The sequence below is a fragment of the Thunnus thynnus genome, chromosome 21 (genome assembly GCF_963924715.1).
Source record: "Thunnus thynnus chromosome 21, fThuThy2.1, whole genome shotgun sequence".
Classification (NCBI taxonomy): domain Eukaryota; kingdom Metazoa; phylum Chordata; class Actinopteri; order Scombriformes; family Scombridae; genus Thunnus; species Thunnus thynnus.
Window position 1 is genome coordinate 25,905,814 of NC_089537.1, and position 16,082 is coordinate 25,921,895.

A 16,082-nucleotide genomic window follows, 5' to 3' on the forward strand; every position below is an offset into this window, starting at 1 on the left:
CGACCATTTTTCCGCTGTTAAAATAGCAAAAGTGGATTTGGACACACCCTAAGTGCACTTGCACCATACTCTTCAGACCATGAGCTTTAGATCGTTAAAATAAGGCCATATGTTTTCAAGGTTGGGGCTATGTTTGAATCCAAATATACTCCTTGAACAATGCTTGATTTTTAACATAATATGGTGTTTCAACTAGAGCCCTGGCATGGATGTCTTCATATTTATCTAATAGGATACAATGTGTTAAAGTTTGTGATGAACTGTCCAGTAATGTGAAGTGCACAATGAATGTTCAACAAGGGTCAGTGATAGGTTATTTAGCCTATATATTAATGATCTCCCTCAATAATATAATGATGTAGAACTGCAAATGTATGCAGATGACACTGTTGTATACACACATGCAAAAACAGCTGAGTTAGCAGTTGCTTAGCTAACAGTTGCATTGGAAAAGATTATAAATTGCCAAGATCAATGTCTGATGTATGTTTTTCTCTAAAACCATGGCACAACCTCCTAATGCTGATATTCTCATCAAAGGTGAAAGGACTGACATAGTCACTGATTTTAAATATCTTATATTTAAGCATGCTATGATTCTTTCCCATATGTCTTATTGTATTACATGTTTGGGGCAGGCTGGAGAAACAGCCATAAGACCTCTTGAGTCCTTGTACAAACAAACTCTAAAAACCCTGGACAAAAAGCTAGTGCTTTTCCATCACTGTAGGGTACTGGAGAAATACAATTTACTGAGCTTTGAGAGTTTTAGATTATTTTCAAATTTGTGCCTGGTTTACAAAATTTTAAATGGTTTGGCCCCTCCTTCACTATGTAACTTTGTGTATACTCACTCAGTAAATTCTCTTAGATCCTCCAGAATATCCTTTATATGAGATTGTACCATACCATTTCATCACACTGCATTTGGGCAGTCAGCATTTGTTGTATTTTGTATTATGTGTCTTGTGTGTTTTTGCTTTGTTCTGTTTGTTATAGTGCTGTTATATGTTTTAATTGTGACCTACTGAAGGGACTGCAGATGAAAATTAGCTACAGGCTAACTCTGGTACAGTGCATCAAATGGTAATATTTATGTTTAACACTGTGCATGGCCCCACCAAATAAATATATAATAAATTAAAGACAATCACTCATGTAAAAAATATTTTAATATTTGAAATGAAATGATCCTGTACTCTTGAAATTAGCAAGCATTAAATAATCCTGATCAAAACTACAATCAAAGCTGGAAAAATGAACAGGGTGACAATATACATTGATTGCTGTGGGTATAATGGAATTCTGTAAACTTTATTTTTTCACAATCACATTTATAGTAACAATTCAGATGAGATGATAAAGGCTTCAAGTGTCTGGAAATTTTTGGTTTCTGCTTTGTTATGATATGACCTAAGCTTAGGTGAAACTCCATTCGCTGAGGAAACAAGATACAAGCTCTGGAAGTCAAGTAAAGATTTTTTTTAAACCTTCAGCTTCCAAGGAATAAACTTCATGCTCATTGTTTTGTTCCTTTAAATGTCTGCTTGCATGCAGTTGACACGGCAGTATGATTAAACCCCTCCTACAATACAGATTGGAAAATACTTTCTCTAACTGTTATTCAGCTCATGAATTTTGCAGGTGACTTCAGTGTTAAATAGGTTTGAGCTACCCATCAGCACATGAAACCATGAACACATGGATATTACTTTAACAGTTGACAGACAGCACCTGAAAGAAACAATTGTTCCAGTAGTGTGCTGCAGCTGAAATCAACTTTGGCACATTCTCAATAACAAAAATTATGCATGTGACCAAAACAAAGCACAGTAGTTGGCCTGAAAACACTCACTTATAGATAGGTTTTAGAAAGTAAACCATCTGTGGAGTTATGTTCTTTGCTCCACCAGATTTGGCTTGACTAGTTACAAGCTATTCAGTGAAACATTTCTTGAGGCTAGAAAATACATCTTGATTCTATAAAATACTTTGGCTAAAAATACCCTGGTTTCTCTTTGATCCCTTTTCCAACTATGTTTTTTTCCAGTGTACATATGACCTTTATATACATGTATGAAATTCACAGATATATTAGAATCTAACACTTAATAAGACTTTTGTGCCCACTGTGTGAACTTTAATCAAGAGTGAAGCACTGACACTATTTACTTTCTCCTGCTGTTTTTACCCAGAAATGCAGATTGGTAAATGCCTCAGCCTTCTCTTTCCTCGCTGTCTTCAGGTCTCTGTGGGAGGAACGTGTGCGTTGGTGCAATGTTTGATTATGAAGTCTCTCTGGGGATGTGTGTGTGTGTGTGTATGTGTGTGTGTGTGTGTGTGTGTGTGTGTGTGTGTGTGTGTGTGTATGTGTGACAGTGCGGACACATGTAGCTTCTAATGAGCCCCAGTGGTGGCTCTCCAGTGGGCCTGCCTATTGATCATTAGCCTGCTGTCCACACTCTAATTTCCAACAAGAAAGCGCCAGTTGCAACAAGAGGTTGGTCAGATTGCCTGTTACTAGGCATGTGCGTGTCCATGTGTGTATGTGATGATACATCTACCTGGGTGTTCAGTCTGATGTGGAAAGGTGAGGTTTGATGTGTGTGATGCGTATGGTGAGGCAGCGGGCTGCCTCTAGTTATTAGGATGTTTAAATTCAGAAAGCCAGAGGTTAGCAAGCTATGAGGGGACCATGCTGGTATAATGGGTCAATGCTGGCTTTGACTTTAAAATAGAACACGGAAGAGTCACTGTCATCCACCTTGATGATGGAGCTGCATTCCTGACCACAGCTACTGAGTATTGTTTATATGTCAGAAATAAACATAACAGTTGTTGTCAAGTTTATTTTTGGAGCTGTGTCAGGTGAGCAACCATGTGTTTATCTGCTGCCTACACGGTTGGGGGTTAATACATTTTATCAAATAAGATAAGAAATGTTGATTAAATTTGTATCTGACAGCTGATGTAGTTTGCTACCAGTGATCAATGAGTGTCATTTTAACTGGCGAAAGCCACAGTCAGCGCCAGATACCCTGACTGTTTTGTACACTGTCCTTTGCTAATAAAAAAGAGGAGTAGAAATAAAAAAAATGTAAAAAATAAATAAATAAATAAATAATTGAGAGGAGATTTGTTAGTGTCAGGGTGAGCAAATCTGGGTATTTTGCCAATCTGGAACCAGATCCAAATTGGAACTGGCTATTGGAACTAGAGTTCAGCATACTGACCTAACCTGTTTTTTCCCCATAAAGCTTTGGGCTCAGGTTGTAGTATTTTTTTCAGAAGTTTCAGATGTAATTTTATAAGAATATTATCTCACTTATTTTATGCCAATTGTCTGCATCGATGTCATGTGTTGCAAGTCGATACACAATGTCCACTGGGAAGCAGGAAGATTAGAGAACAAAGTGCAGCCAATGCATTAGCATTAGCTTCGTGGGCTAGCTGTCAGTAATGAATGAAATAAAGCAAAAACTTGCAAGAGGGGAGTTTCTTAAAATCCAAATGATTCAGGGAAGGCTGTTACACTGTGGAAACATTGTGACCTCATCATGACAACAGGTAAAAACCTCCAAGTTCTGTTCTGGATTATAACTGTTTGAAGTGTTGACAAGCTGGGAAAGATGTTTGGAGTTTACCAGCCACATTAATCTGGCCAGTTTTCAGAGAAGGCAAAGTCAGTCTTCCAACCAGTAAGGCATATAATTTATTATTTTAAGATGCTACAGTGTTACGTGTTGGTAGTTGAGTGCAGTGTGTATTGCTACTAAACCCATGGCCAATCATCTGGTAGAAGTCACAACACAATATGCTGTGCAATACTCTGTATTTGCTGTTGTCAGATTAAGGTTTTCTTTTATGTGTGAGAAAGCCTTGCCTAACTTTGTCTTTGAAGAAGAAATTACAAAAATATCTTCGGGTCTCAGGTTGTTTTGGGTGACAAATTCTGCAGGACCCAAAGTCTTCCATCAGGTCAGGTCTGAAACGCCCAATGATAGGATTCCTATCATTATTGGCTGCCCACAAAGTAACACTGCCTTGTGTTTGATGAGGTGCTGTAGCCAGAGAATTTGAATCTAGGATTTTTTCCTCTAGACCACCTGGAGGTCTAAGCGGTTGTTCAGACTGAAAATCTACAGTCCTCCTTCCATGGAAAAAACATTCAAAACAAAACTATGGGTTCTTCAGTTTTTGGCTCAGTTGTGCTTTTAAAGCATCTGATAATTCAAATAATGAGCATATGACAAAACATTTACATTTCTCAACACATTTTTACATACATACCAGGGGTTTGCCCGAATACAAATACATTATTCGGCGAAGCACAAATAGTGTTTTTTTTTGTTGTTTTTTTTTTTTTTTACAAATATTTGTTTCACACAAATATTCTAAAATGTATTTGTATTCGGGAAGAAAAAAAGAACATGCGTGTGCCTACCAGCATGCAGGTTGGTTTTATCTCTATCTCAGTCTCTCTCCTCTGCTCCGCTGTTACATCTATCAGCAGGTCTCAATGAGGGGAGTCACATCCACCTGCTACATGACGCACATTTCCTAATTTGGACATCACTCCAGGAGTTGGGGGTGGTTGCCAAAGATAACACTGAGCTACTGACACAAGTGCTCCCAAAGGACTCTCCATAATCTGTTGTTCCCCCTCTCTTTTCCACAAAGCTAGGTTGTAAAAAATAGGCAATAAATGAAAAGTGCAAAGCAATAATCACCTTTGAAGTTCTTCCCTACACAGTGTGCTGTCTCTGTGTTGTAGGTGTATAAATAGGTAGAGGTCTGTTTGCAATGAGGCAATGAATAAAGTTTTAGCTCAGTAGTCAGCGCAGTCGTCTATGATCTGGGAGACTCCAGTCGAGACCCGGTGTGGGTGGTTTATTCATGAACATTTAATTTTCTAAAATTAAAAGCGTAATAAAAACAAAGACAAAAACAGGATTTTTAAGCCTATTTCCACTTTTATTCAAATACAAATACAAATACTTTTGCTGCCTCAACAAATACAGATACAAATATAAATACTGGGCCCTCTGCACATTCCTAATACATACATACATACATGTACAAAGCACTGTTATATAGATATAATAGTTAAGGATACAACAGCATGAGCAAAAAAAAAAAAAAAAACACACACACACTTTATATGAAAACATTCATCTCTAACTGTTGAGGAAAAGTTACCTGGAGGTTCAAAAACAGAACACGTTACATTATGAAAATGGACTCAAATCTAAAACTTTGTTAAAACCACGAGATTCTACAGTTGTTTAACAGTGTGTAACATTTGAGATTGGAATCTGACCCCCTGTTTTTAATCTGTGTGGGTGTCTGCCCCCCGGACCAAATCTGGAAGATGGTTCCACAAGAGAGGAGCCTGATAGCTGAAGGCTCTGCCTCCCATTCTACTTTTGGAGACTATAGGAACCACAAGTACGCCTGCATTCTGGGAGTGCAGTGTTCTAGTGGGATAATAGGGTACTATCAGCTCTTTAAGATATGATGGCGCCTGGCCATTAAGAGCTTTATAGGTGAGGAGAAGGATTTTAAATTCAATTTTGGATTTTAAAGGAAGCCAATGCAGCGAAGCTAAGATGGGAGAAATATGATCTCTTTTTGATTTATGCTCAGTAAATCTTAGTAAGGATATGTTCACAATTTTTTCAACTCTTAAAACAACAGTTAGGAGCCCAAATGAACACTGAAGTAGTTTTTTCTTGCTGTAATCATTCCTCCTGTTCATACTGACCATTAGAAGATAATGTGTCATAAAGCAATTACAATTTAAGTGATGGGGGACAAAATCCACAGTCCTCCTTCTGTGCAAAAATGTATTTAAAAGTTTATCTGAAGTTGCTCTGTGTGATACTGTTTATCAGTCATTATCTGTGTACTCCAGTAATGGACGTATAGACTGCTTATACAAGCTAAATAAGAGTGATTAAATTAACATGTTGTCCTTTTTGGTAAATTCAACTTTGTTCTCCTTGATAGATTAACCCTTTGTGGTTCTTATATCCCTGGAGCCCTCACAATCTCCTCTATCCATTCATATCTGCGTGTATGGTACTACTCTCATGAAGAAATATGGTAAAAAATGGCATGCCTGGATGGCATATAAATGGAGAAGGACTTTTGGTTGGCCCCAAGGAAGTTCTGGCAAACCGTCATGTGACTCAGGAAGGGGAAGCAGGGCTTAGCCCAGGATGTTTTCAGCAGGGGTGGAGAACTGCTGACCTTGACTGTAGACATCGTCGGGCGGTGTAAGGAACACTTTGAGGATCTCTTAAACCCAACTAAGATGCCCTCTATGGAGCAGGCAGAGTTGGAAGCCTTTCTCATATCACTGGCGGTCTCTGAGGCAGTCAAAAAGCTCTTCAGTGGCAAGGCACTGGATGTGAATGAGATTTGCCCGGAGATGCAGAAGTTTCTGGACATTGTTGGGCTGTCATGGCTGGCACCTCTTCAGTGTCACATGGAGATCTGGGACAGCGCTTGTGGACTGGCAGACGGGGGTGGTTTTTCCCATCCTCAAAAAAGGGGACTGGAGGTTATGCTCCAACTATTGGGGGATCACACTACTCAGCCTACTAAGGAAAGCTTATGCCAGGGTGCTGGAAAGGAAGCTCTGGTCGATTGTTGAAACCTCGGATTCAGGAGGAACAATACAGATTCGATCCTGGCCATGGAACGGTGGACCAGCTCTTCACCCTTGCAAGGATACTTTTGGGGTCATGGGAGTTCGCACATGCAGTCTACATGTGCTTTGTGAACTTAAAGAAAGCTTACGACCGTATCCACCGGGGCACCGTGTAGGCGGTCCTGTGGGAGTATGGGGTATGGGTATGGAGTATGGGGCTGTTGCTGCAAGCTATTTGGTCCTTACATGACTGCACTGAGAGCTGTATCCATATTCTCAGTAGTAAGTCAGAGTCATTTTAAGTGGGTATTGGGCACCGCCAGGGTTGTCCCTTGTCAAGAATTCTGTTCGTAGTTTTCATGGACAGAATCTCAAGGCACAGCTCGGGGGAGGAGAGTGTCCAGTTTCGGAACCTCAGGATTGCTTCTCTGCTTTTTGCAGATGATGTGGTTCTGTTGGTTTCAACACACCGTGACCTCCAGCAGGCACTGGGACAGTTTGCAGCCAAATGAGAAGCGGCCGGGATGAGAGTCAGCACCTCCAAATCTGAAGGTGGACTGCTCCCTCTGGGTTGGGAGTTGGGAGTGAATTGCAAGTTTTAATTGTCTCAGGATCTTATTCACAAGTGAGGGTAAGATGGAACATGAGGTTTATAGGCAGATCAGTGCAGTGTCAAGTTCCAACCGTTACCTATGGTCACAAGCTTTGGGTAGTGACTGAAAGAATGAGATCGCGGATCCAAGCGGCCAAAATGAATCTCCTTTGGAGAGTGTCTGGGCTCAGCCTTAGAGATAGGATGAGGAGCTCGGACATTCGGGGGAGGCTTAGAGTAGAGCCACTGCTCCTTCGCATTGAAAGGAGCCAGCTGAGGTGGTTTGGGCATCTGGTTGGGATGCCTCCTGGAATGCCTCCCTCTGGAGTGTTCTAGGCATGTCCAACTGTTATGAGACCCAGGGGCAGACCCAGAACATGCTGGAGGGATTACATATCTCTCCTGGCCTGGGAGCACCTTGGGATTCCCCAGGAGGAGCTGGAGGGTGTTGCTGTGGAGAAGGATGTCTGGGTTTCCTTATTCAGTCTGATGCCACCATGACCCAGTCCCAGATAATTGGTGGAAAATGGATGGATGGGTGGATGGGTGGATGGATGGACACATACAGTGACCAAGCCACAAGTCTATAAATGAATGAAATTAAAAACTAGCAAAAATACCCAAGAGTTGAAAGGGTTAAGTAAAGTTGAAGTGAAAAGCGCCATAAATGTTCAGCTCCTAACTAATTCAGATAGTCCCCACCTGTTATACAGCTCTGGAATTGTTGTGCTGCTGACTGAAACCACCAACATTAACAATTAAATCCATTAATCAATACATGGTAATGGTATGGTTATGTAGACTTGCCTCTTTACACTATGTTTCATTACACTGACATCTTTACTGTATTCTGATATGTTAACCGTTGGACAGAACAAATGTGTTTCTGATTGAAGTATTAGCATGGAACATCAGTACTGATTCTATGTGTGCATTATATCATAGATGACCAATAAAATCATCTCCCAAAGGCTTGGTGTATGATTCCATTTTCAGTATTTATCCTCAATCATAAAACATTCATACTAAAAGCTTTTATACAGTAAGTCGCTTCAGTAGGACTTCATACTATGAATACTATGAGCTTTTTGTGGTACAACCACCAACAGACATACACACACACTTCAGAACAGCATAATAACAATAAAATATGCACATCAAAAACACTTCCTTATCATGAAAAATCCACATAGCATATGCAGAATATGTACAGCGCAGACCCAGACAGGTGCATACACACATTTACACACACACACAAAAATTACACACAATCAGTCACACAGCTAGGAGCTCTTGCGCAGAGACACACACAACAAACACACACATACAAATGTGCCTGATTTCCATGACAATTAAAGCTGCAGCGTTGGATGCAGGAGGGCGTTTGCACAGCAGGAGGCTAATGTGGATCCCTGCATGCTTGGCCAGGTGGCTACGTCCTCCCCACTGCCACCCACGTTCTGTGTGTGAGGGGGAGAGGCAGAGGGGGGAGTTAGCAGTGAATAGCAGATTGAGGGCAATGGGATGAAGGTATATGGGATGAAGGGACAACTGGAAAGCATATGAGGTTTATAAACAATGGTCAGTATGTTGTAGGAGAATTCCAGTGTTCCAGTGTTCCAGTGAAATGGTCGTTAGAGCATCTTTAGTTATGTGCAGTGTAAGGAGTAACAATACCGCATGTAAAGCTTTAACGTCGCATTGCATAAGTATTTTCAAAATCATGTAAGATTCCGAGTTGTGTGCAATGTGTGTGGCTGGAACCAGGAGATCCACTGACTGATTCAGTACTTATAACAATAAGGTTTATTCCATAAAAAATGACTCGTACAAACAAGTTCATTCTTAAAATGCACATACAAGTAAGAACATTTGTGGTATTCATCAATATTCTTGTACTTAGAATTTTCTCTTAGGTACAAGAGAAATTTACAAGTGGTCTAGACCTGTTGTATGAGTCATGAATAGATCATCTCTGCCTTTCTTCACAGGGGAGAAACACTTGTTTGACTCACAATTATAATGCCCTAATCTGAAGTAAATGTGAGTTTAAATAGCTATGATACCAGAATTAACAAAGAATATCTAAGTAAAACAAACTTAATGCAAATTTTATGTTTTGTTTACCATATTATCATCATCATGGCTGCCAATTTATATAAAAGGTTTGTAGATTTTGTGATTTTTACTGGCATATTTTTGCGCAGCAACTTATACATTTCAATAGTTGCTAGGAAACTTCTCTCCTACAGCTGCCTGTGTCTCTCTGAAGGTCTCTGTCCAGTAGCATCCTGTTTTGCAGCTGACAGTGTAACATGACCACCTCTCATCACGGAGCACTTTGCTTTATAAAGATGTTTTTTTTAGCATCTAACTTCATGTCAAAGCACTCTCTCTTTATTTCTGTCACAGTGCAGAGATGCTCTGAAGACATGTTAACTGGATTCATATTTTCGAATTGTTTGGTGTTTCCTACTGTCACTCCTAAATTTGTTACATGTTGTCTTCAGATTTCTGATAGCAGGACTTGAAGCTGTGCTGTGTTTTTACTATTTGGGGGAATTTTGTGAATGAAATTCACCACAAACAGAGCGGAACATGGAGCCATTTATGGCAATTTTAGGGGCGTGGATTATGCAAAACGATCACATCTCATGAACCAACACCTCCTCATGAACCGGTGGCATTCATCAAACTGAAATGAGCAATTTACAACAAGTTAAGGCAGTCAAGAGAGTTTGTTGAATCCCACGTAGAGTTCTCTTATTTTCCTCTTATTGCTTTGTGCAAGAACAACAAAAAGAAAAATGAGAAAACATTCATACCTGAGGCCCATTGTTCCAGTCTCAAGCTTTCAGCTTGATTCAAAACCATCATCAGGAACTGTTTGGTGTCAGGAAACCACAGCAAATATATACCAAAGTTGGAGACAACTCACAAAAAAGACATTTGTCTCTCGACAATATACAAAAACTCTTCAAAGTAAACGTTCTAGCATCAGCCATTAGTAGATTTAACCCCTCCTATGTATTGATATCATTGTTCTATCTTACAAGCTGTGCAGGCCTGTGACATCATCAGCATAATTGATGCAATCAGCTGGCAGGTGTGCTAGTGTACCAGTCAGTCAGAATGGATGTGCCAGTCAGTATTTGCCTGAAGACCTGCAGTTTTCTGAAGTGTCGCTAACAAAACCTTTGTATGAAAAATCATAAAAAACAATGGTGGTTTTTAGTCATGTTTTGATGTTTTCTGTAAAGCAGTTTAAATGCTTTGCACAGTTCAACACATATATTCCTACATATAGATATGGAAGAAACACAGTGCTACATCAAGTTTCTTGTAACTTTAAGTAAAGCTTCAAACACTATACCTGGAACAATACATCTGTCATTTATTGGAGTAACCTTTTTAACCTTGTGTAACCATTGGAGGGATTGCCATGAACTTTGCTACAAATACTCAAGGTGCCCACAGGATCAGTTTTAATAGCTTTGTTGATTCCTGCCCTTTCATCAGATCGAAATTTTAACTTGCCAGATACTAAGGTTTATGACCAAATACCTGCTAATCTAATGGTATTCTGACCAGCCTCAGCTGTACTATGTATTTAGTGCCAATTTAAAAAATGGTAGCACAATAATAAGCTAATCTCAGATGGTGAACTTGATAAATATTAACTGGTATACATCAGCATGCTGACATCATAATTGTGAGCATGTTAGCATTTAGCTCAAAGCACTGCTGTGTCTGAGTACAGCCTCACAGAGCTGCTAACATGGATGTTGACTAATCAGATTGATGTGAAAACCTTTTCAGACATTTAGGATAAGACCTCCTTTATCCAGACCATAGCTGCTTACTGCTTCAGTGAAAATTATCTGTGAACATTCAAACACTGGATATTACCTTTACGGGTCCCCACAGAGCTGCTGTAATTTAGAAGAAGGAAGAATGAAACAAATGCTGACTTCCCAAACTTGGCAGCATAAATGTTTAATGCAGGTGCCCCTGCATATTTTTAATCCTTATATAAATGAGGCATTCGGTGGCTTGCTGTACGGTTTATATTAGTAACTGCCCAGCAAAAGAGGTTTTCATTTTTTAAGGCTCGGGTGAGCACTTTATACCAGGAAATGTAAATGTTTGGGGGGGGTTGTTTTTTGTTTTTTTTATCCTCCCTTTTCTCTCTCCTTTCTTACACAGCCAATAATTACAATGACAAGCAGCTATCCATGTGTGTGTGTGCGCACACCATGGGTGAGGGTGGGGGTGGGGATGTGAGGGATGTGGGAGGAAAAAAAATAATTAGCACTGCATTTCAAATCTAATTTTGGGACCAATAACCCAATAGCAGTGTCTCAATTTTGTCCAGTGGGACAGAGCACCATCATGGCGTCTGATTAATACCTCATCTTCACTGGGATCTTTCATTCTCTGACTCCAATTCAACCTATTAGGCCCTGCTATTGTTATCAGGACAATTTATATGCTTATACTTGAGGGTTAAGTGATTTTTGGGAAGTGATTCCTGAGGGTGATGTGGTGAGGCTTGCTGCTGTCTATGACCCACCATCTTACTTTCCCTGGAGTTTCTGTGGATCATTCAGTCCCCCTAGATGCTCCATTGCTCTCCGAGCTCATAGAGGACAGTGAAGTGGAACCCAAAGCCCGTCAGAGCTGACTGATAAACCTCCCTCCATCTCATCCTGCCACACTTAAACATTCCAGTAGAGTAGCAGCCCTCACTTTATCTGCTGTGTGCCTTGGTCAACCATGGACACCATTACTCAGTAGACCAAATTCACTTTTCACATCCTTATATACAGACCATACATTCTATCATTATCGAGTCCAAATGGTCAGCACCAGAGACATTGGACAGACGGCATCACATTTTGTTGGAGAGTCTCACTATTAAAAAGTTAATTTTGTAACTGTTTCTATTTTTCATGTTTCAGTACATTCTACTGACTGTTTCCTTTCAGGGATACTGGAGGTTTCATCTAATCAATTGTGATTAAAACTTTTGAAAGAATTACTTTACCTTACCAAAGTCAGCTTTATGCTTCATCAGAATCTTAACTCATAGTAATTCTGGTTTACAACATGTGTCTTAGTTTTAGTCATGCTAGCCGTGCGGCTCTAGGGATGTCAGTATCGATCTGTCATTCAGTCTAACATTGGTTCAAAAATATCTCAAGAACTATGGATGGTCATGCAAGAGATTGAGATGTTCATCTTGTCCAGAGGATGAATGCTAATGAATCTGGTGATCCCCTGACTTGTTCTCTAGCACCACCAGAAGATCTTATTCAGTTAAAGGGGACCTATTATGCTTTTCCTTATTTTCAGTCCTATATATAATGTTGCAATGTCAGAGGGTCATGTTAAAAGTGGCCAACTGTCAAATACTGAGGTAAATGTAATCACTATGAGCAAAAAACACTGGCTTCAGACTGCTCTGAAAGCTTGGTTTCCAATGTTTTTTTCTACTTTCAGCCGGAGCCGACATCAGCTTGTGACAGATTTCTTTATATGGTCCATGCACAGCGTACAAGTTAACTGCTCTGCTCTACTAAATTTATGGCATTTTTCCATGACTCCATTACACAGCACAGCAAAGTAAAATAAGTAGTTTACCTGTTGGAGGTGGACATTACTGTGGCTATTTCTGCGTGTACTATTCCTCCCTGCATTATTTCTAACTGATCCGCTGAACAAACAGGTCCAAATATCTAGTTGTGTCGACTGTTTTTTAGCGCTGCTTATGAAGCTCTGCTAATTCGGTGATCCTTTCTTTCATCTAGCACCATCATCACATCCAAATTTGGTATATAATTAAATTCCTGCAAGATGAATGGCCTTCCAATGACCTTCAGTTGTACTTTGTGTTTAGCACTAATTAAAAATGCCAGTATGCTAACACATTAAACTAAGATGGATAACATGTTAAACATTATTCTGATCCCATTGCACGTTAATTGGGCGCAACTTCAATAGATAGCGAACACTGATAATAAATCAATGAATCCTCAGACGCTATAGTGAAGTTTAATTGTTTACTGTTCTTGTCTTCAGAAACATTAGTTGTAAAGTGCGTTGTAAAACTGGAAATAAACAAAAGAGCACAATTAACATGTGCTTAAAATTATGCAGTTATATTTCTATTAGCATCTGTAGCTAACACGAATAGCCTTTAGCATAATTAACATGTAACACAGTAATGTATAAATGCATTATTGAAATATTTACACTGTTACATTTGAAACAACATCTATATCAAGCATTGACATTATATAATGTACTTACAAGCAAAGCCTTTCCCAGGGCAAGAATGGTAGAGAAAAGAGGATTTCACCTTGAAACTAAGCGCTGTCACTATGTCACTGTCTTCTGTCACTGTGAGTAGAATACACTTCCTGCTTTGAAATGTGTGATCTATATGTGAACAAGCTTAACCAACAGGCAAGATACAGCAAATAAATCCAGCAGTAAATGCAATGCAACATTATGAAACGTGCACTAGGCGTTGCCAAATACAAGATATATTCAGGCATACCATGACAAACATTATACATGCTGAACATGGACATGCTAACATTCCACGATCGCAGTTAGTACAGACTCAGCCTCATAGTTTATTGCTGTGATCTGGTAATACGGTGACCTCACTACAACCAATTCTGACATGAGCAGCCAGATGAAAGACAGGAACAGTAAAATTATCTCTGCTATTATTTTGCTACTGCAATGACTTCATCATGAATCATCAAGGTTTCATTGTGTCTTACAGCTCAGTGTGATCAGTTTTACTGTCTCATCCCCAGCTGGCTTCAGGATGCTGGAGGTTGACTTAAAGTCTGTAGTGCTGAATAAGCAGTAATCTAATGGACTGAATTTCCCAGTCAATGATCAAACAGATCAATGACTCATTTCCTGCTTATATGGTGTCATTTTAGACTCATATTTCAATCACTGAGAAGTACAAATGGATTAAAATGAACAGGGCTCCATTTGACCCAACTGGAGCTGATAAAATGTACCCAAGTAGAACAAGGGAGCTCTGAGTGTATCTGAGCTACTTAAGTGTGCCGCTGTATTTAAGCTAATGGGAGACCTGGACAACTTCCTTCTCAAAATACAGAGTCACAAATTTAGGAAACTCACAGGATCCAGAAAGAAAATTCCACCTCTTCTAATGTGTCTTGGTGGCAATTTACAAATTGTTTATGTGCCTGTGTCACAAACTGACTGGTTTCTCAGGCAAATACAGTAAAATACTGTGTTTACTGCTTGTTTGACCCAGCTGAGCTCTACAAGGCAAAAACAATCTCACCAAAGGTCCATTTAGTAGCTGTTCTGGTGCTCCATCCTGTTGGAATGGAATTGTCAGTGTTCAGTTTTCTTCAGAGCATTTTGAGGACAGCACTACCATCAACAAGTTCCAACTGCTGGTGAAGATTGTTGTGTGGTATGATCAAAAGCCAATATAGAGTTGGGAGTGGGGGGTCTACTGGTTCCGGAAGTGTTTTTCCCTATTCTTTATTCCCATTTCAGAATTTTCTTGAAATAATCTCCTCAATGTTACTGAACATAGAAAATCAGGACTCTCCTGGATAATTTATGATCCTACAGATTTATATCATGATCACCAGTTTACATTATTTCAACTTCACGTGGTGATTTCGTTTCAAAATCACGTTTTGTCTGTTGTTTATGCAGATAGCTAATACAGAGGAAACCACTTATAGTGATCACCTCTGTCTGGATCAAATTGGTCACTGTAAGCAGATTATTATAACAATTTTTTTTTTCTTTTTCTTAATTTCTCATGCAGATTACCATCTAATTGACATTTGTGTATTTATTACATGAATATAAAGTAATGAAGTGGACAACTTCGCTATTTACTGAATTTTACTTTTATACTTTTATTTACTGAACTTTTTCCTTTTCTTTTTCCTGTCATGATTTCAATGTGCCCGCGTCACCAGCCTGAGGTCACCCACTGGCAGCAGACGGGTTTTGCGTTTAGGCTGTGGGGGTGGGGGCTGCAGGGATGCCACAGCGAGAAAGTTGAGCCAGAATCAACTTTTGAAGAAACGCAACCTCTAATGCTGTACAACCCTGCCATGAGGGACGACAAAAACATTACTAGGAAGAGGGGAGGACATTTCTCTTCATTTGATAACATAAAAGTAAAGTTAGGTTTTGTTGATGGCTTCCCGACTCATTTTTAAAAAGGCGAGAGAGGGAGAGAGAGAGAGAGAGAGAGAGAGAGAGAGAGACAGAGAGAAGCAGTGGTCGAGTGGACTAGAAAGTGAATGAGGAGACCGAGCAGTGGTAGTGAGAAAGCTGGTGAATGAGAGGAAGAAAACATTATTTTCTGATTTTCTGTTTCACCGCAGTTACAAATAAACACCCACACCCCACACTTCCACACAACCCTGCAGAGGTACACTGCAACACCTGATAATGGTGCCACAGCCACTAAATAGATATCATACATGAACTATGGGAGTAAAGTAAAATATAGAAATAGAATAGAAATAGAAATAGAAATAGAATAAAATAGAAATAAGAAAAATAGAATTACCATAGTTTTTTTTTTTTTTTTCCATGTTTTCATGTATGACAAGATCCAAAATGAACACTGTAAGTGGACTGCTTGAATACTATAAGCAAATTATTTTAAACAGCATTTGTATAGGAATGATTCTGTCCTGAGCTTTTTGTTTCATATAAGTGGTTGATCACTGTAACCATGATCACTATAAGCAGTTTCCACTGTACTACAATACCTATGATCCTCAGCTGTCATTGCCATGGAGA

At 39.5% G+C, this 16,082-nt stretch overlaps 1 protein-coding gene across 1 annotated transcript in view; it reads right to left on the reverse strand.

The window, feature by feature from the left end:
- LOC137173783 (uncharacterized) overlaps positions 1-7,538 on the reverse strand; it is a 50,519-nt gene extending 42,981 nt beyond the window's left edge. The window contains exon 1 of the mRNA XM_067578857.1: positions 7,346-7,538. Within this exon, the coding sequence (XP_067434958.1) occupies positions 7,346-7,538 (193 nt within the window). The remainder of the gene's footprint in view (positions 1-7,345) is intronic.
- Positions 7,539-16,082: the final 8,544 nt, after the last annotated feature.